At 41.3% G+C, this 22,235-nt stretch overlaps 1 protein-coding gene across 1 annotated transcript; it reads left to right on the forward strand.

The window, feature by feature from the left end:
* The first annotated feature begins 800 nt into the window (after positions 1–800).
* On the forward strand, positions 801–20,183 carry LOC121582390 (anthrax toxin receptor 1). The gene is made up of 16 exons (XM_041898138.2): positions 801–1,032; positions 1,256–1,337; positions 1,532–1,562; positions 1,869–1,948; positions 4,452–4,520; positions 4,624–4,704; positions 5,112–5,172; positions 5,604–5,702; positions 8,672–8,741; positions 9,011–9,089; positions 9,281–9,376; positions 9,528–9,569; positions 11,061–11,156; positions 11,285–11,452; positions 13,921–14,001; positions 18,531–20,183. Exons 1-16 carry the CDS (start codon positions 911–913, stop codon positions 18,966–18,968), a joined length of 1,695 nt encoding a protein of 564 aa, XP_041754072.2. The 5' UTR covers positions 801–910; the 3' UTR covers positions 18,969–20,183.
* Positions 20,184–22,235: the final 2,052 nt, after the last annotated feature.

Consider the following 22,235-nt stretch of genomic DNA (forward strand, 5'->3'; position numbering starts at 1 on the left):
GTATTTATTTAATCAATTTTAGTATAAGGCTGTAACGTAACAAAATGTGGATAAAGTCAAGCGGTCTGAATACTTTCCGAATGCACTGTACATATTTAATCAATTTTGGGTCTCGGAGATGCGCTCTGTTCATTCTCCATATTCTGTCGCTAAGTGCATTTACTGTTGGTGTAATTAAGCATGAAACTGGAGAATGATCCAATATCACTATGTCATGGAATTTTTTAACCCAGTCAATTCTTCAATAGCTTTTCTTACTTTGAGAAACATTTTTGTAGTCTTTTGTAGTTGGGAATAGTAATCTTTAGGTGTCCTGTAAAATATTTGTAGAGATGACATTTTTCAGCCTCTTTGGAGGTTCCTTGGATTTGCATTTTTATTGCTAGGTCTGTCAATCTTATCGAATGTATGATTTAGGTGCCATGTCATTGACCGTGCCGTCGGGCACCAGATTGCTATAACATATGATGTGGTTAGCTGATACCTAAAATACCTATCCAGGCTTTGTAAAATCTGGCATGCGTCAGAAACGTCTGAGCAGGGGAACACAACCTTTATCAAATTAGGTAATGCCCTGTAGGCGGGGCGCCAGTGAGCTGATTGGAGGACACACGGGAGCAGTGATTGGTTTGTGGACAGGTCAATCATGGTAGCTTTACAGCTCCACAATAACAGACATCTTCCAACCTTTCTTTCAGGTCAGGGAGTGTACAGCACCACTGGAATGAGATATATTACTTTGTTGATCACCTGGCTCATAAATTCACAAGGTACAGTATGTGTTAACTTGATATACCACCACAAGTCCCAAAGAGCTCAATTAATATACACTGGTCAAGTCCAGTAAGGATGTATACAGACATGTTATTGAACAAAGTATTTGGACAAAACAGCAACACACAAAGAGATTATGTCAGTCAACTGTGGAAATACCCTCCCTCTATCCCTCTCTCTCGCTAGTCCTCAGCTGCGGATGTCCTTCATTGTATTTTCTACAGAGGGACGGATCCTGATGAAACTAACAGAAGACAGGCAAGACATAATCCCTCAAGCTGTTGTGCCTATGCTTTAACTACTCACAACTAACACAGACAGGATTTACACAATACACCACCTTTAATGACCTGCTCATTTTCTTCATTGGTCAATCTTTTTGTGGAAGGTACTGTGTGCCAATCTTTCTATTGTGGGGTACTGCCCACATGATACACTGACAGTACAAATGGGCTGTATTTTTGTGTGTGTGTGTGAGCAGGGAACAGATTCGGGCAGGCCTGGAGGAGCTCCGTATGGTGCACCCTGGGGGAGACACTTTCATGCACAAAGGGTTCCAAAGGGTGAGTAGTGGATTGGAAGCCAGTAGCTGAAGGTAACTGGGCAACAGCTTGACCTCCTACTGCAAAAAATTTGAACAATATATTGTTCTGTTCCAATAACCATTCTTATCTCTCTAAATGGGTAAAAGCAGAAGACAAAATGCTGTCTCAATAAATTAGTCTTCTAAAAATTATTATTCTATCTGCTCCCCCAGGCCAGTGAACAAATCTACTATGCTGGAGACAGTAAGTAGATTATTCTTGTTATTTGCACTTGGAATAAATTATTTGGGTAGAACTCTCATTATGCTCCCAGTCATAAGCAGACACAGATGAAAAGCTACCAGTACAATTCAAACCTATTGCTCCCTATTGATCCCTTTACCAAGAAACTATGGTATCATAAGTGTTAGAATTTAAGAGGTGTTAGATTGAATTATCCAATGATTATCTTCCCCTTCAGTGACAGTTAGACAGTACAGTCTGTACTCTGAGAAGTATTCTGTTCTGCTCTGTTGTCTTGTTCTAACTAAATCTGTCCTGGTCCTTCAGGTTTCCGTACAGCCAGTGTCATCATTGCCTTGACAGATGGCGAACTGAGGGAGAATCAGTTTGATCTGGCAGAGAGAGAGGTGAGAGAAATGTTTATTTTAGACCTACAGTAATGGATGATCTATTGGCAATATCTATCTCTACACTCACAGAGTGGGCAGAGTGCAAATAGTCAGCCACATTCCACAGATTATTCCAGTCCTGGAAGAGCAGATTCTCATACTCTACTGCCTGTCATCATATGTAATTATTATTATTAGAGTTGCCATTTTCGTTTCTCTCTACAGCTGGTTACATCAGTTATTTCAGCCTTGTAATTACCGGATATTTCAATCTTGTTTATACATTGGCCGGGGGCCAGTGGTGCAGAACTTCCTAGACTTTATTAAATGTCACCAAGACCCAATAAGTCATAATTGGCTGTGTAAGAACACTCAAAGCACTACATGTAACCATCAACAATCGATAGAGTGAACTGCAAAAAAAACGTCTACACCATTATAGACAGCAAATGCCTCTGTCTCCAAACGTCAGTCACGACTCAAGACTAAGTACCTGCACAAACCTGCAGTAAGTAAGCCTTGGACAAGTAAGCCTTGTCCGAGCCAGAACGGCCCATAGGGCCAGGAGCCTATCTTTCTGTAGCGTAAGGCAGCTCGATGTACATGTATACACCCTCTGGACAGGATGCTAGTCTGCTGTCGGGCCTTACCCACAATCCATCTCGTTAATGAAGAGTGCTAATCTAACCACAAGGCCACTGAGTTGGTTGCACAAACTGAGAAGGCTGGACAAAAACCCATCTGTCTTGCAAGCCTTCCATAGATGCTTCATAGAATCCATCCTCATCCTTTATGGATACACCTGTCATGACTCTCTCTCCTTGGTGAGGATCAAAGGTGCCAGATCAGCTTGGAAAATTATTTTGTGATGTCATTAAGGATGGTATCAAGAAATAACTGTAACTCGGAAAGTGTACATATTCTATCTATCAAGTTTACATCTAAATGTTGTATAAAATATATGATTAAGTATGAGAGTATTTTGGTGAAGATAGGAATGTGATTTTAGTCTTCTAATGAGATAATCGTTTTTAATATAAACTACGCACAGTGACTAGCCACGCCCTGAGTGACATCAGAGATCGTGTCATCACGATGGAACGCCCCTTTTACACAGAGGGCATAAAAATCCTTGAAAAACAAATCAACATTTAGACCAGGAAGCGTGGAGCTGTGGCTACATGGCTTAAAATGGTTAGACCAGAAAGACCAGCCGACGTGCAGCGGGAGCTGAACGTTACAAATGGTTGCCACTCGAAGACCAGGAAACGTGAGATGGTAGTACATACGTTTGAAATGGTGAAACTCTGAAACTCTCAATCTCTACACGAGAAGAAGACCACACACTAGACCTTATCATATCAGTCTGCAGCTGTACATGTAAAGTAGTCTAGTACTTTCACTAAAGACACTCCATTAGGACAATCCCATCTTACACTCCATTAGAAGACAAGCCGAGTATTACCGAAGTGGGATAGGACACTCAAACCCTTTTTGAGAAAGTGGTTCAACAGAGAGATGACGATCAAGGACAGCTACACGTAAATATGCATTGCATTTCTTATCCGAATGAGCGGTGGTTTCCAAATGTAACAACGATAAGTTGAATCTCTGTCTCTCCCTTTCACTCTCTTTTTAATGACCCCTCCTTCCCCTAACCAAGCAGTCATGCTATTGTTAGTCCAGTCAACTAGGGACCTGTTTTCATTGTATTACGTTAGTAATGAATAACCTATACTGTGTGTGTGTGTGTGTGTTTATGTATTCTGTGTTATTATTTAGTTAATTAGTAAGTAAGTAAATAAATAATTAAGCCAATGTGTGTATTGCTGATTCATCAATAAGGTTAGGGTTCTTGCAGGTTCAAGGATTATGCGACGTTCAGAATGAGACTGATGAGGTAATGATTTAATAAGTGACTGTTATCGATATAACATACAGTGAGGGAAAAAAGTATTTGTTGATTTTGTACGTTTGCCCACTGACAAAGAAATGATCAGTCTGATTGAGAGGGGGTCAAATATTTATTTCCCTCATTAAAATGCAAATAAATGTATAACATTTTTGACATGCGTTTTTCTGGATTTTTTTGTTGTTATTCTGTCTCTCACTGTTCAAATAAACCTACCATTAAAATGATAGACTGATCATGTCTTTGTCAGTGGGCAAACGTACAAAATCAGCAGGGGATCAAATACTTTTGCCCTCACTGTATATATATATATATCTTCTAAGAGTTTAATTAGGGAGATGGTAACTAGTTAAACAACTTCTTCCGTGGTGCCCCAAATTCCTAATGAGTTAATTGTTACATGATTAATTTAATCGAGTGACAATTAAACATAGTTAGTTGATTCGATAAATAACAGTCATCACATTAATGCAATTCACATCACGACACACCTTTTATACACTGCATTGTATTGGTTTTCTATGTATCTGACACCACAAATGAAGTTCTCTCTACTTTGGTCAATATAGAGTTATAAAAGAGCTATCATGTCTATTTGTGTGTCACTAGGCCGGTCGATCGCGTCAACTGGGCGCCTCTGTCTACTGCGTGGGAGTAAAAGACTTCAATGAAACCCAGGTGAGCCACATGTTTCTGTTGTGAGCAGGGGATTTAGCAGTTGGCTAGTCTCACATTATTGTTATTACACTGTTATTAAATTATAAGTCTCCTCCCTCCCCAGCTTTGGACAATAGCTGACAGTAAGGACCATGTCTTCCCTGTGAATGATGGCTTTGAGGCACTGCAAGGAGTCATTGATTCAGTAAGTAGGGCAACAATGTTAGGGGCTGGTAGAAGGATGCAAACACCTGTTCGCTATTGTAAGGTATAGTTTCAACATGGTTGAAAGTATACCAAGGTATACATACTTTCAACAGATCTAACTCTTAACAGATTTACAGTATGTGCTGCTCACCGCTGTCACCATTAACCACCTTCTCTCTCTCTCTCTCTCTCTCTCTCTCTCTCTCTCTCTCTCTCTCTCTCTCTCTCTCTCTCTCTCTCTCTCTCTCTCTCTCTCTCTCTCTCTCTCTCTCTCTCTCTCTCTCTCTCTCTCTCTCTCTCTCTCTCTCTCTCTCTCTCTCTCTCTCTCTCTCTCTCTCTCTCTCTCTCTCTCTCTCTCTCTCTCTCTCTCTCTCTCTCTCTCTCTCTCTCTCTCTCTCTCTCAAGATCCTGAAGAGATCATGCATTGAGATATTGGCAGCAGAGCCCTCTAGTATCTGTGCAGGAGGTGAGTGGTGTTTTGGAGTGGGTTTCATAATGGGCTCCAGCTGCATGACACTGTTGCTTGTTTATTGATATGCTGCCGACACGGATCAATCCACTCTGTGTTTCTACTGTGTCTAATGAGACAGCAAGGGGGAAACGGATTGACTTAAATATGTGTTTGACTCTGTGTAAATGAAAAGTGCCAGATGAAGACAAATAGGCACGGTTAAAACGTTACATCCTCTCTGGCTCAGCCTAGCCTGCATTTGACCTGAATATTGTCCGATTTTAGATAATCATGGATCATTATGGATAATTGGGGAGCTTTTGGCCTCAGGAAATAAGGACTTTAAAATTGTATTATCAACTGTAATTCCTCTTTACCAATGCTTATCAAGGTGAACAAATGGCATTGATGATTCTCAATGTTCTCTCCCTTTCATCCTGCCTTAGAGTCCTTCCAGGTGGTAGTGAAAGGAAATGGTTTCTCACATGCCCGCGAGGTGGGGAAGGTCCTTTGTAGCTTCCGCATCAACGACACTCTCACTTTGAGTAAGTGGAAGTTACGGTACCTACAATTTACCAACCATTAACCCTAATGAATCCCATCAGCATCACCCCTGTTTTTAATGAGCAGGGAACAATCTCTTTAACTTTCACACTAGGTTCTGGGTGCAGGGTAATGAGGGTTAGAAAGAGATCTGTTTCAGCAATGCCACAGTGAGTTCGTTGTTATTGACTGTGTCCTCAGGCTGTGTGAGAAAAAGGCAAAGAGAAAGGATTTCAACCATCCTGAATGAAAGAGCTTAAAGGAATGAGCCTGAAAGAATACTCATTAGCTCAAGCAGGCACCAGTTGGCCAAGCTAGGAAATAACGTTCTGAGAACCGTATGTTTCTTAGAGCTTGGTGAGAGCCTGGTTATCCTATGGTTATTTAGCATACAACCTTCCCACAGCTTTCTGGCAATGGTGCAGGATAGTGGCTTGGCTTTGGAACATTCTCAGCACATTTAGGAATTTAGGATTTGTTTTATTTTTTTGGTAATTGTCACGGATTCAGCCGAGGCTGCTCCTCCTCCTTGCTCGGGCAGGCTTCGGCGTTCGTCGTCACCGGAGTACTAGCTGCTACCGATCTATGTTTCTGTGTTCTACTTGTTTTGTCTTCATTGTACACACCTGGTTCCCATTATGTCTATGATTTGTTCCCTATTTAACCCTCTGGCTCCCACTGTGTTGTGTGCGTGTTTGTTCTATGTTTGGTGTTATCGACTGGTGAGCGGGATTGTCCTCCCTGCGTGGAGTTTATGTTCATTTGTTATTTACGAGTAAAGTATGTTGTCTACTATCTCTGTGTCCTGCGCCTGACTCCGTCCTACCGCTACACACTGACACCTGACAGTAATTCAGTACTTTACCAGAAGGTTTCCTAAAAGTTGAAACATGGTTACATTTCATTTCAATTTTGGTAATGTTCTAGGAAAGTTTTCCAACTGGTTTGACATTGGGAATGTTCTCATAGTTCAGAGAACGTTAAGAAACAACATTCTTCTGTTGCAACTGTGGCACAAACCTTTTGATGCAAGACCCTCACTGGCAGCAAATTACAAACCAATGGAGTCTGCAGCAGTGCAAAAAACTGATCTGAGTTAGAGATGTAATGTGGTTTCTTTGTTCCTTTGCACATCTGCTGTTGGCTGGGTGCCTCTGAGGATCATTGAGGATCAAGCCAGGTAAAAGGCTCTCTGAAGCTTCAAGGGACAGGGTTTATTTCCTGTAGAATTTTGTAATTTCCAATAGATCAGGGACTTGCAATCATATCCTTTTGTCACGCCCTAACCTTAGATATCCCTTTTATTCTCTATTTGGTTAGGTCAGGGTGTGATTTGGGTGGGCATTCTAGTTTTTCTATTTCTTTGTTGGCCGGGAATGGTTCCCAATCAGAGGCAGCTGTCTATCGTTGTCTCTGATTGGGGATCATACTTAGGCAGCCTTTTTCCCACCTTAGTTTGTGGGATCTTGTTTTTGTATGGTTGCGTTGTAGCCTGCAGAACTTTATGTTTGTGTGTATTTTGTCTGTGTTTCATTTAATAAATTAATATGTTCGCCTACCACGCTGCACCTTGGTCCGAGCCTTCAATCAACGAACGTGACACCTTTAATAGGCAATCTTCAGTATAGAGAGCAGTCCGATTCTTACACTGAAGTCTAATTTCTGCATTCTTCCCTCAGGCAGTAGGGGAAATTGGGCTATGTTTGCCTTGGCCACAAGCAAGAGCAACCTGGTCTCGTATTATTCTGTATGTAAATCCAAGACACCCATTTAGTATGATACTGTATGTTACGTTTCCTATGGTATCTATTAATTTGTGGATGTCCATCATCCATTTCGTATGATATGTTACGAATTACAATTCCCCTGTAGCTCAGTTGGTAGAGCATGGCGCTTGCAACGCCAGGGTTGTGGGTTCGTTTCCCACGGGGGGCCAGTATGAAAATGTATGCACTCACTAACTGTAAGTCACTCTGGATAAGAGCGTCTGCTAAATGACTAAAATGTAAAATGTATGATATGTAACGAATTTGCAAAACTTACAATACGTTATGAATTTGCAAAACATATGATATGTTACGAATTCCACTTTGGTGTGGCTAATATTAGCTAGCTGGCTAACGTTAGCTAGGGTTAAGGTTAGGAGTTAGGGGAAGAGTTAGCTAACATGCTTAGTAGTTGCAAAGTAGCTAAAAAGTAGTAAGTAGTTAGTTGCTAATTAGCTAAAATGCTAAAGTTGTCCGTGATGAGTTTCGAACACACACCCTTTGGGTTGCTAGACATTCGCATTATACGCCCAACCAACAACCCTCCTTTCGTTTTTGCCTTGAGTAACCTGTCTTATGTACTGTAACCAGACCAAATGCAACATATCATACTCATTTGGGTGTCCCGGATTTACATTTACTATGTTACACATAGTCTATGAGACCAGGCTGGCAAGAGGGGGTCTGTCCTCACCCTCTACACACACACACACACACATACACACACCTCGCATTGCTTCAACTGGTTTAATACTTAAGGCTTCTCAGATGTACAGAGGGAATGTGGATCTCCTGACATTCTCTCAGCCAGGCTACATAAACCACACTCACTCTGAAGGACTTCAGTTGATTTATTTTCCACAAGTAAAGAAGGTCTAGAAAGACAATAAGGGAGGAATTTTCACAATTTGTCTCAATGTATTTCAATTTGAAAGATATTCTTTGAAACACTCTTTGCACTACAACTCTTTTGAAATTATGATCATTTAACTATGATAATTACTTTAATAGTACCGTTTGTAAATTAACTAGCTACAGTACTCTATTTTGTTTGTTTTTATTTCCATGCACCTCTCGCTGGATGCATAGCTATAGGATTTCTAATCAGGGGGATTATCTATATACAGGCGACTTATCTATTGTATACAGTATTAGGTATTCATATATACACATAATACAAAGTGTTCTCTTCTATAATCCCATAGTGAAAAGGCCATTGGTAGTGAGAGACACCTACCTTCTGTGCCCAGCTCCCGTATTGGAGAAGGAAGGGACGTAAGTGACTCTTTAACTCTCACATCCCCACTGCTTTAATTGATGCATGCCAAACCCAACTCATGAAATGCACTCCTTGTTTACATACCCACAATTACATCTCTCTTGCTCTCAAGTCAATACAGTATTTTCTCAGAAAAGCAGCTATCCTTGGTCTCTGGAATGAAAACAGGGATGTGTTGATTAGAGCAAAACAAATAAACAGTGCAGGTAATTATACCCTCTCACCTCCCCCATCCCTTCTCTCTCACCTCCCCCATCCCCCACAGGGAAGCTACCCTCCACGTCAGTATGAACAATGGCCTGAGTTTCATATCTAGCTCCGTCACCATCACCACAGTCAGCTGTGTAAGTACCAACCCTTCTCCACCTCTCTACACAGGAACATCTCTCAACCATGGCCACATGGAGTATTATGTTTCTAATACTATGGTTAATTTTAGTACTTTACTCTTCCGTATCTATTCCAAGGAGGTGATAGAGCTTGTACAGTAAGTACACCCGGTGCTAACCTCATTTCCTCTCTCTGCCTCCCCCAGTCTGATGGGACGTTCTTGGCCATAGCTCTGCTCATTCTGCTGCTCCTGCTGACGCTGGCTCTGCTCTGGTGGTTCTGGCCTCTCTGCTGCACAGTGGTAACCTATCTCTCATTATCACCCTCTCACATTCAAAACCACTTCCTGTACTCCAGCAGAGACTATGCCATGTATGCATGAGTCAACAGGATATTCATTAACTCCTGTGGAACAGCATATTAGGATTCTGTTTCTTTTTCCATCTTTGCAGATCATCCATGAGCCTCCACCTCCAGTAATGGAGGACAGCTCAGTGAGTAAAGCTTTTTTTCTTATCTACTGTCTCTAGGCCTGTGCCTCCTGTAGAGTTGAAACGCCACTAACATACCATATAATCAGACTCTCTGTGTCTTTTTCTGTCTCCTGTTGTCTGATCTGAAAACAGCCGGCAGCCTCTGCCTCAAAGAGCTATGAGAACCTGTAGAAGCATAATGGGGATTAGACTGAGTTATTGACTCACAGCTGACATTTTCCATTTTGACCCGACAGAAGCAGATGTTTAGTATAGAGGCCAATGATCAGAACAACGTGAGTTGGGTTCTAAATATAGCCGGGCATAGGGAGTGGCACAGAGGGGGTGATGGGAGAAAATACAGAGTCAACACAAAGAGGCATGTTTGGCAAAGTTTGTTCTTTAGCTAAATAACTTACAGGGGTCAAAAGAATCAAAGACTCCATCTGCACAAGGTCAGTCAATCAGGCAAGGTCCTGATCTGGCTGCATCAGCACCATTTGTGAGGGGAGATTGGTCTCCTGGCGCTCATGCCAAAGAACTCTGTCTGCATGCGGACAGCCAAACAAAGAAGGTGACTGGACTGCAGCTGTATTGAGAGGGGCAATGTTGCTGGGCTCTCCGGTGTATCCAGCTAGCTGTACTGAGGGCAAGCTCCACTCAATGGTGCTGAATGCAGCCAGGACCAGACTGGGCAGATTGTTTATGATAGTTATTTTGTGTTTTTTTTGTGTCCAGTAAACTGGATAGCGGCCCAGCTCTTTAGGTAGAGAGAGGAGTTTAGTTATGCTACAAGTTTAGTTACAATTATTTTCAGGCTCTCAGACGTGGCAGGAGCTTCTAACAGGGGAACTCCCTGGCCACACCACACAGGGATGCCATGCTATCTATTTCTTTTTGAACTACTGGCACACAGCTCGGACACCCATGCATACCCCACAAGACATGCCACCAGAGGTCTCTTCACAGTCCTCAAGTCCAGAACAGACTATGGGAGGCGCACAGTACTACATAGAGCCATGACTACATGGAACTCTATTCCACATCAAGTAACTAAAATTAGACTTAAAAAACAGATACAAATATACCTTATGGAACAGCGGGGACTGTTTGTGAAGCAAGACAAACATAGACACATGAATACAAACACACGATAGCATACACACTATACACACGTACACATGTATTTTGTGTTATAGATATGTGGTAGTACAGTAGGGGCCTGAGGGCACACAGTTCATGTTGTGAAATCTGTTATGAATGTATTGTAATGTTTTTAAAATGTATAACTGCCTTAATTTTGCCAAGGCAGCAGCTAATGGGGATCCATAATAAATACAAATACAAACTTGATCAGGACATCAAGTTTAGCATGACTCCTGCCTTACTTGTTTGGAACAATACCACTGGTATTGTTGACTTGAACTGGCTGAAGGGAGTGGTAGGCATCTGATATTATGAACATTATAGGGCAAGGCTACCATCTGAGGGATCTATTTTTCCTCTTGTAAGGATGAGGACGAGGACGGCTGTCCCAAGAAGAGGTGGCCCACTGTGGATGCCTCATACTACGGTGGCCGAGGTGTGGGTGGCATCAAGAGAATGGAGGTGAGAAAGACATTCACCGACTGTTGTACTCGGACTGGTGTGCCCTTCATCCAACTATGGCTCAGCTCTGGTCATTATATTACCATGCCCCTGGCACTGACTGGCTGTTGTTGCTTGTCCTTGTTCAGGTCCGCTGGGGTGACAAGGGTTCCACTGAGGAGGGGGCCAAACTTGAGAAAGCCAAGAATGCCCGTGTCAAGATGCCAGAGCAGGAGTTTGACATTCCACCAACACGCACTCTTAACAATGGCATGCACAAACCTATCAGTCCCCAGAAGTGGTACTCTCCTATAAAGGTATTGAATCCAGCTAGCATATTTGGTTCCTTGGAAGTTGTGTGAAGCTATGTTAATTATAGGTTATTTGAAGGTAATTAAATAACATTCTGAACATGTTTCAATAAAACTTAGAAGAACACTGCTAGCTTAACTGTTTTGAACTCCAAGCACAGATAGGACACATGGAAATTCATTTGCTTAGGCATTTATCATGCAAACACATTTCTTTTTTATTGTGGCACAGCATCAGTGAGATTCAAACCCATGATCTTCTGTTCTCTATCCAAGGAATTAGTCCACTGCGCCACTGGGATGGAGCTAGCATCTCATGTTGTTTTTACTCATACAAAGCTGTTCATTTTAGTCTATTCAAACAGACCCCATTTCATAGGAAACAAGCACTCATTAAGATCAGGTGTGGCCTATTAGTGGGCGCGGCCAACACACCTGAACACGCTTAACAAGATAGAGGTTAGTGAGAGTTTTGTTGACGCTGAGAATGGAATGTATATGTTTTAAAATAACATTATTAGAACGTTCTTTGAATGTTAATGTTTTCTAGAACATTGTTTGTTAATGTTCTCGGAACAATTTGAGAACATTACTTTAAATAGAACTATGAGGAAACCTGTAGGAAACGTTATGCTGAAGTACTGAAATTCCCACCTTGGAAATGTATAGTTCTCTGAACATTATGCATTAGCTGGGTATCCCGCACAATTCCCAGAACATTGTGGGAAGGTTGTATGCAAAATAACCATAGGACAACCACACTCTCTTCAATCTCTAAGAAACATATGGTTCTCAGAACGTTATGTGCTAGCTGGGTACGCCTGTACTTAGGAGTTCAACATTTCCTTGGTATACCATAAAAGGTACACTTTCTAGTTGAGCAGGGGAATAACAACAACAAAATTGCAGTACCTTTCAATTAAAATAAAAGTCCAATCAAATGCACTTAATTGAAAAAATCTTAAACATTACATGGTTTACCATACAAGGTAGATTTTTAGGGAATTGAGGGAGGCAAAAACAAGAACAAAATTGCAGTACCTTCTACTCACATACAATCATATGCACTCTAAATTCCATGGAAAACATTGTTAGTAAACTTTTACCATTGTGGTCCTCTGTAGCTCAGTTGGTAGAGCATGGCACTTGCAACACCAAGATTGTGAGTTTGATTCCCCCCTCCCCCCAAAAAAGTATGCACACATGACTAAGTCACTTAGCATCTGCTAAATGGCACATATTCATATTATATATACTGTATATATTAGGCATAGGTTATCAAGTGCAAACTATCTACCCATCAGGGTTGGGGTCAATTAGGAAAATTGTGAATTTAATTAAATTCAAACTATGAATTTTAATTGGCCACACCCGACAGGAAGCAGAATTTGAATAAAATATAATTTAATTCAAAGCATTTCAACTGAGATGTGAAACCTGAGTCTCATTCCTTTGACAAATATTTTATCAAAAGGATATGCCACCTATGAATGCAAAGAATACACATACCATTTCAAATACTAGTTTGATTGTAACTCAGACGTCAAACAGTAATTTTTCTTTGTCATGAGATGTTAGATTGTTCCCTTCCATACTACAGTGTCCGATCTAATACATTCTGGGAAATGTGTTTTTTTCTGATATTTAAAAACATTAAGGGAATTATTAATTATTATAGACAACCCACAACCTGATCTTAGAATATTTCCAGACCACTGTAATTGTTTTAAATTGTTTTAGGAGAATGAGAATGTTTCAACCTTATCCTACCTGGTATAAACATTTTCATGGTGATGTGTAGTATAAATAAGCAATTTAAATGTCATTGAATTTCATTGAATTACATTCTACTTCCTCTAATTCAAATTTAAATTCTGCTTCCTGTGGGGTGTGACCAATTCAAATTCAATTAAGATTCAATAATTTAATTAGAATTAAAGAGAAATTCGCAACTCAATTCAGAATTGACTCCAACCCCCATCAAAACCCAGTCTATGATCAAAACAATTCTTAATTAGTTGCAGCCTTCCTGTAGTGTCATTGTTTCCAGGAAGTTTGTTTCATAACGTCTCAGTCAGCTGGATGAGTGGTAATATGAACCAGACATGAACTGAGCTGACCTCAGGAAGATGAGATCTGCAGAGCAGAGGGAAGCTGGTGCTAGTCCCAACACAATACATTCCTTCCCCTTTATCTCTACTTACTCTCCTCACTGACTATTATTATGTCATGGGGCATAGCTTTCGATGGTTAAACAGCACCAGACAGCCAGCCAGACACAGACAGATAGATGTTAGACTGATCAACAGACCTGTATACTGGCATATACAGAATATAAATAAACCAGAGCGGAGTAAAGCAACTGACAGGCATACAGCCATTCAGGCAGGCAGACAGGAAATATTGTTATTATCATATTATCATCAACTATGTAACATTCTTCTCTTTAATGTATTGTGCCCATCTTTGTTCAGGGCAAGCTGGATGCTCTGTGGGTGTTTCTGAGGAAAGGCTACGATAGGGTGTCTCTGATGAGACCCTATCCTGGAGACAAGGTAAGACACAAAAATAAACGGCATAGAGAAAGACACATCCAACACTTGCTACTGCACTGTATGGGATGACACGAGGATATGCGGAGTCATGGAAGGCACTTTTAGCAACTAAATAAGAAAGCCAGTGTGTGACTTACCTGTAGGGCAGAGAAGGATAGCTTACAGGGGCTTTTCCTTCAGAGCTCTTCTAGGGGATGATAAGGCCCACTGGCCCAGCACTTCATTATACTGTTATGTAAGAAAAGCATAAAAAATGCAATCAGATGAAACCGTTTAGGAGGCAGAGACCACACTACCTAATGCCTAGGCCCACTCCGTTGCAAATCCTCAACAGAAACAACTCAAACCCCTGGAAAATTGAGGGAAAGAATAAGATCTGGAGCCAAGACCACAGCCTGAGGAGCAAAGCAGACAGAATGGAAAATAGAGAGGGGGGAGGCTTCAGCACCATCTTTCTTTTTTATTCTCTTTTTGAACTTTTTACTTTTTTTGCAATGGTTCTTCCAGCAGTCTTTTATAACTTTTTTTTCTCCATCAAAACTATTCCACCAGGCAGCTGAGGAGAGTGGGAATTTTGATTAACTCCTTACAAACTCATCACGTTGGCAATTTTGGAAGCCAATTAAAGCCCTAAATTAATTTAAACTGCTTTTGAATGCCTTCAGTGCCCATTTCCTCATTAAATCATCTGCCCCGGCTAAATGCTTTTAAAACATTTCCAGCCAGGCAGTAAATAATACACTAGAAAGGTTGCAGCTGATAGTAATAATAACGGTGCACAGACAGAGCGGCTGTGAGGAAGGCATAATGTATCCTGGCATATACAGGCTGAAGAAGCTGAGGTGCTAATATTGCTCCAACCTGAAGGAATGTGTTCAAATCTGCTGAAGCCATTAAGGACAGATGACTAGTCACTACCCACATCCCCACCTTCCCGTAACTCAAGCCTAGCTGGGAGTTTTGTTTTTATATGGTCTCAATGACAGCTGTGGATAGCAGGACGGGGCAAACCATCCACACAATTCCCTCTCTTCCCATCTTTCAAAAGCTGTTGCTACCTCAGTAAATCTCCTTGTTGTTTTGACTGAATTTGACATTTATAGCCAAGCAGAAGACAAGATGGAGTCAGCATAATATACAGAAAGGAAAACAATGATAATGAGAGATTGGTCAAAGATTCATCCACCCAGGACTCATCCATTAATATACATCGTCAGTCACAGGCTTCATTAGGACATGTGTTGATGATAATGTATCCACGAAAACAATCTGTACATACCCCAACCAAAAACCCTGGATGAATGGAGATATCCGTACCATGCTGAGAGCCCGTACTGCAGCATTCAATGGCAGCATAACGAACCCTGATGACTCAGTGGTGTGCGACATGTACAAGGCAAGCAGGTACGAGCTCCGCAAATCCATTAGGGACGCAAAAAGTTAACACAGACTCAAACTTCAATTGATGTTTGACAACTCAGACTCGTGACACAGGTGGCAAGGACTACGACTATCACAGACTACAAAGGCAAATCCAGCTGTGTGGTACCCACCGAAGCCTCCCTCCCAGACGAGCTTAACACATTCTATGCTTGCTTATAGGGAGGAGGTAAGTGAACTGTCATTGTGGTATTGTGGTGCCAGGACAACAACCTCTCCCTCAACGCCACCAAAAGAAAGGAGTTGATTGTTGACTTCAGGAAGCAGAGGATGGAACACGCCCCGATCCACATCAATGGGACTGCAGTAGAGAGTCAGTAGTTAAGTTCCTCGGCATCCACATCACAGAGGACTTGACATGAACCAACAACACTACCACTCGTCAAGAGGGCACAACAGTGCATCTTCTTCCTAAGGCGGCTGAAGAAATTCGGCATGCCACCCTGGGTCCTCTCCAAATACTACCGCTGCACCATCGAGAGTGTCCTGACCAGTTGCATAACGGTCTGGTACGGGAATTGCGCCGTCCACGACTGCAAGGCCCTCCAGTTGGTGGTGAAGATGGCCCAGTACATCACTGGTACGGGGCTCCCACCCATCCAGGACATCTACTTGAAACGGTGCCTGAGGAAGGCCCGCAGCATGATCAAGGACCCCACACACCCCAGCCATGAGCTGTTCACTCCCTTACCATCATGCAAATGGTTTTGGAGCATGAGGTCAGATACCAACAGCCTCAGAGACAGTTTCTATCTACAAGCCATCAGACTGCTGATCACTTCAACTGTACTGACCACCTGCACTGACTCTCCGCACCTTCACACACACACACTGATATACACTCATTCACACACACACACACACACACACAGATATACACTCATTCACACACACGCACATCACAACTGCTGCTATCATACTCTTATTGTCAGCGTCTGGGTAAAGTGGGGAAACGGAATCAGGCGCAGGACACAGAACTGAGAGATAAATGGCTTTACTAGACTCAAAGTAAACCATAGCAAACCCTCCACGCAGGGAAGAGCAAAACAACAGCTCAACAGACGACGTAACAAAGAACAATCACGCACACACCCAGGAGGGAAAACAGAGGTAATATAGGGAAACTAATAAGCCTAATGAGTAACAGGTGTGAAAAATAAAGACAGAACTAGTGAGACACAGAAACATCGATCGGTGGCAGCTAGTACTCCGGTGACGACGACCGCCGAAGCCTGCCCGAGCGAGGAGGAGGGGCAGCCTCGGCCGTATCCGTGACACTTATTCTCATTGCTAAATACTGCACAATTTAAACACTTGCCCCCCAATCCCCCCTTCCCCAAAACACATGTAAATATTGGACTATAAATTGTGCCTTCCTGTATTATACTTATGCTAAAAACTGTCTTCTATTCTACTGAGCCATCTACTTTATATTCGTATTCTTATCTTTTATTATTTCTTATTGTTGAGAAGGAACCTGTGTACATATGACTAATAAAACTTGAAACTATTCCCTTACAGACCCTTCTCTAAGATCTATAAATCCACTTTGCATGAAAAAGTTATGTAATAATTATGAAATAGTTCAATACTGTATACACCAATGTATCAGTAAATCACTGAGCCCAGTTTTTCAAAACTTTTAATCTGGATCAGAGTATCTGGATTCTGTAATACAATTTTTCTTGCAATCCAGGATCATATCGATCTGGCTGTTTTTGAGCCATTTTTTGTTGTTGTTGAAAATAATCGGATAGGATAATTCTGATGCAGATACCACAATATCAAGATCACATAATCTGGATTTTCGGTGCTTTGAACAGGCCTACGCCTTGCCATCTACTGGACATATTAGGTTGGATTACCATTTTTGAAAAACCCAATTCGAACATTTAACCCAATCCGATTTCTGAAATTCGATCAGATAACTTTTGAAAAGTTAGGGAATCCAATCTGACCTTCAATCAGGATTAAATATAGTTTATGCATTTTTCAAAGGTGATTAGGATCGTTTTGATGCCGAAAATCAGGATTATCTTGATCCCATGGGAAGGGTGGATTCAGGGTGGATTTAGTAAGGTGAGAGCCTCTACAATCAATAAATGTCAATGTAACTAAGGTGACAAGGTTTAAAAATGTTCGTACATCTGAAAACCAAAGGTTCATTATGTTAAACTGACCGCAGTATACGTATGTGCTCAGTTGTTATATTGAGAAGTGTCAAATACATGTGTACTTACTTATAAGTGATATGCAGGCTCTATTATTTGTAATCTAGGTACCTTCATTCTTGTGACTGAACAAAAATATAAAATGTCATGAGCTGAAATAAAAGATTACAGACATTTTCCATACGCACAAAAAGTGTATTTCTCTCAAATTTTGTGCACAAATTTGTTTACATCCCTGTCAGTGAGCATTTCTCCTTTGCCAAGATAATCCATCCACCTACAGGTGTGGCATATCAAGAAGTTGATTAAACAGATAGCTGGAAAGGTGGCATCCTATGACGGTGCCACGTTGAAAGTCACTGAGCTCTTCAGTATGGGCCATTCTACTGCCAATGTTTGTCTATTGAGATTGCATGGCTGTGTTCTTGATTTTATACACCTGTCAGCAACGGGTGTGGCTGAATTAGCCAAATCCACTAATTTGAAGGGTTGTCCACAGTGTACTGCAGTAAATTTAACATAATGAAGCTTTGGTTTTCAGATTTTAAAAAGTTTTTTAAGCCTCCCCACTTTAGTTACAATTGAAATTTCTCGGTTGTAGTGCCTTTCACCTTTCTAAATCCACCCTCCCAGTGGGATGAAGATGATCCTGATTTCCTGCATCAAAACTATACTAATCACTGCCTTTGAATTTTGAAAAATGCAAATACAACATTTAATCCTGATTCAAGGGCAGATTGGATTACTGAATCCTTATCCAGAAGTTCAGAATCTCATTTTTCAGTTTTGAAATACCAAATTCTAACATTTAATCCAATCTGATTGCTAAAAACTGATCTAAAAAGTTTTTAAAAACTGGGCCCTGATGACTGCCTCTGATTTCTCTCATCCCTGTTTTATCCCTCTCTCCTCTTACAGGGCAGGTGCATTAGCTTCACCCGGGTGGAATCCTACTCTACTCCTCATTATCCAATCTCCCACTGCCCGTCCACACCCATCTACAGTCTGCCTCACACCTACAGTCACGCTTCCTCACATGGCACCCTCTCCCAAATGCCCCCCTCTCCCACCTCCACTCTTCCACCCCTGCCATCCACTCCCCCTCCATCCTGCATCACCCCTCCCCCTTACACCCCCCCTCCAAACCAAGCTCTGCCCCAAACTTCTGTAAGTCCTCCTCCACCTGTTGCTCCACCCACCCCTTCACCCCTTTTCTCTCCCACCCCTCCACCCCTTTGCCCTGCCACACCCCCTTCCCCAACTGGCTCTCTGCCCCCACCCCCCCAGGCCTCACCCCCATGCAGAGCCCCTCCCCCTTCCCGCCCTCCCCCACACCCATCTGACCAATTCCTGTGAGGAAAAATAACGAAGGGGTAAGGCCAATGCATCTGTCAAAGAACTGAGCAGCATGGACCCTGAGGACCCCTGAAAATGTCCCCAATACCTTGCCTTTCTCTGCTCCACCAATCCAAACCACTATCAACAGATAGACAAGTAGAACAGCAAGCCCAGCTTTACTTCACTCAAAGGTTCAGAGAGAAGCTGAGCAATTGATCTGTAAAACAAAGTTCCATTAGATTTTCCATGTTCTCTATTCTAACTGATCAGGAAGTTTGGTATCCTTTTTTTACTGTAAGACTTCCATATAGCTATCTACAGGTAGTGAAAGACTTTTGAGTATGGCTCATGAGATACAGTGAAGATAATGCCAACACTTTACTGCTTTGCTTAATCAATAGAAGCAGAATATTGCCATCTTTAGCAGAAGGGATAAACATACAGTATTTAATAAGTTAAAGGATCAATGGCTCAGCTTTTAACTCTGTCTTTATGTGTTATATAGGTACATCTTACATGCTGATTGATATAAACATATGTGTATTATGAATGAATGCATTTTTTATAAATCAATCAATAAGTATATTGCAAGGAATGACAAACATGTCAGACACATTGGCAATGAGGAAAACCTCTGACTGGGGAAGAACGGATGACTTCATTTGCTTGTTTACACAGAGATCATGCTAAGAGTTCTTAAAGCCAAAGGGATGAAAAGCATGTCCTGTGGAGTGTTAAATGCACAATATGTGATTTCAACAGCCAGATCCTGCTACTTGAGCTGATAGATGGAACTGATTGATATTTTGAACCTTTACATTGTTTACAAAAAAAGACTAAGCTCATAAGGAATTATTGTCATATATGTCATTAATTAAAATTACCATTGGAAATCGGCAAATCTGACAGATTATGCCTTTAAAATCAGCATGGCTGACCTACCATTGGCCAATCAGGGACCAGCCAGGGCACACTGACCTTTTGACCTGACCTTTGGCTGTTGTTATATGGGGAATTTTGATGGTGTCACCATTGTTGTGCCGCCATTCCTACAGCAGTACCAGGAATGAGGATCTCTGTGCATCCACTAGTGTCTAATTCCATTTCCAATCCAGATAAGTGTGTATTGAATATGTGCTTACTGAGTATTTTCAACTAATGTATAGAATGTACAGAATGTATCCAAAACCAGTGAGGCCTTTTTTCAGATTCTAATAAAATATTGAATTTCAGAATAAAGATGTCCTGTTATGTAATTCATTATAATTTTTGCTGAAAAGCTTCACCTATATTCTAGAACTAACCAAAAGTACATGATCTGGTGTCTTAGCTGATTAACAGTCACTACATACTGTATGAGAGAGAGCAGAGTAGACAGATAAAGGTCTGAAGATTCCCAGATGACATTGGAAAAGTAAGGACGCTGAAGGCTATTTCATGCCGAGTCCTTAACTTCAAACAGAATGCCTCAGAGGAAATGGCTGAATATGAATAATGCACTGAGAAGTCTGTACAGGGTTTGAGGTGAGATGTCCATTGGAGAGTGATAAATCAGGAAATAGAGTAATCCTTCTACCCCCCCCCCCAAAAATAAATAAAAAATAGTAAAAAATAAATAATAATAATAATTGTAAAGTGGTTATCCCACTGGCTATAAGGTGAATGCACCTATTTGTAAGTCGCTCTGGATAAGAGCGTCTGCTAAATGACGTAAATGTAAATGTAAATAGCCCCTGTACAATGAGCTTTGTGTTTTTGTAATATCATTTTAGATTGACTGTAATGCCCAGGGGCGTTTCAGCATGTTGTGCCCTCTCATGTTATCTCCTGCTGCTTTCTCAGTTCATCTGCCCTGGCCCATATAGAAACGGTACTGTACTGAACGACCAGTTGAAAAACTGTGTGATTATGGTGGCCCAGAGGGATAATGTGTATGGTATGTGCTGCACGAGTTTTGCAATTTCAAATGGTCACATCCACACTGATCAGGCCACACTTCGCCATACCCACCAAACAGGAGCAAACATACCTCAAAGGTTGTTGAAGAATGGTCAGCACCATTTTGAAATGTTTGAAAGTGGTTTTCCTTTAACTTTTTATTGTAGCTTTGCTCCTTTCATATTTATTTGGATCCTGACAAACTCCCCAGTCCCTGCCGATGACAAGCATACCCATAGCATGATGCTGCCTCCACAATATTTGAAAATAGAGAGGGTTTCTCTTTGTGTTTTGTTGTATTTGATTTTACCCAAACCTGTAGCTTTTAATTTAGGCCAAAAAGTTTGTCTTTGCCGTGTTGTCTTGCACTCAACGGCATTGTTGCAAACAGAATGGATCATTTGGAGTGGAATTTTTAACACAGGCTTCCTTCTTTTCACTTTGTCATACAGGCCAGTAATGTGGAATGAATGCAATGTTGTTGATCCCTTTATATTTAAGTATTGTGGTGGCAGCATCATGTTATGGGTGTGCTTGCCACTGGTAGGGACTGAGGAGTGTGTTAAAATCAAAATAAATATGAAAGGAGAATAAAGGCCAGGTAAAAATGTTAAAAGAAAACCCGCATCTTCTGAAAACCTAACCCTGGGATAGAGTTTTATTTTTCAGCGTGGCAATTACACAAATTTGAATGCAAAAGACTCACCAGAATGGCTTTCCAAGGGGTGTTGAGTGTTCCTGAATGGTCCAGTCTCAGTCCTGACTGAGCTTAAAAAATCAGAGACAAGGTTTGAATATTGCTGTCCATCAATGATTCCCAACCAAATTTACTGAGCTTAAGCAATTTTGACCCAAAAAAATTTCATATACAGTATGTTACCCCAAGAGTTGTACAAGGTTGGTAGAATCTTATTCTAAATGTTTCACAGCTGTAATGGCTGCCAAAGGTGCTTCCACCAAGTATTAACTCTCGGGTGTGAAGACATACACAATCGATACATCCTCATTTTTTATATGTTAGTAATTTGGAAAACATTTCTATAATTATTTCCACAAGGTTATGTAGATCAATAGAAAAAAAATCTAATTTAATCCCTTTTCTGATTACATTTTGAGGCAGCAAAATGTGAAGACTGTGCAAGGGGTGTGTAGACTTTCATTAGCGACTGTACTGTATATCCTTAATACCTCTGCATATACTGACCATCTGCCAAGACCCGGTGCAGTGTTCCTGCCGGCACAGAGACGATACACCTGCTCTATAAGATTCATGCCCAGAGCTACCTATGCTTAGAACACTTCGCTTGAGTTGGCCACCGTTAACTCCTTAAGGCTTAATAGAAAATG

The sequence above is a fragment of the Coregonus clupeaformis genome, chromosome 15 (genome assembly GCF_020615455.1).
Source record: "Coregonus clupeaformis isolate EN_2021a chromosome 15, ASM2061545v1, whole genome shotgun sequence".
NCBI classification, from domain to species: domain Eukaryota; kingdom Metazoa; phylum Chordata; class Actinopteri; order Salmoniformes; family Salmonidae; genus Coregonus; species Coregonus clupeaformis.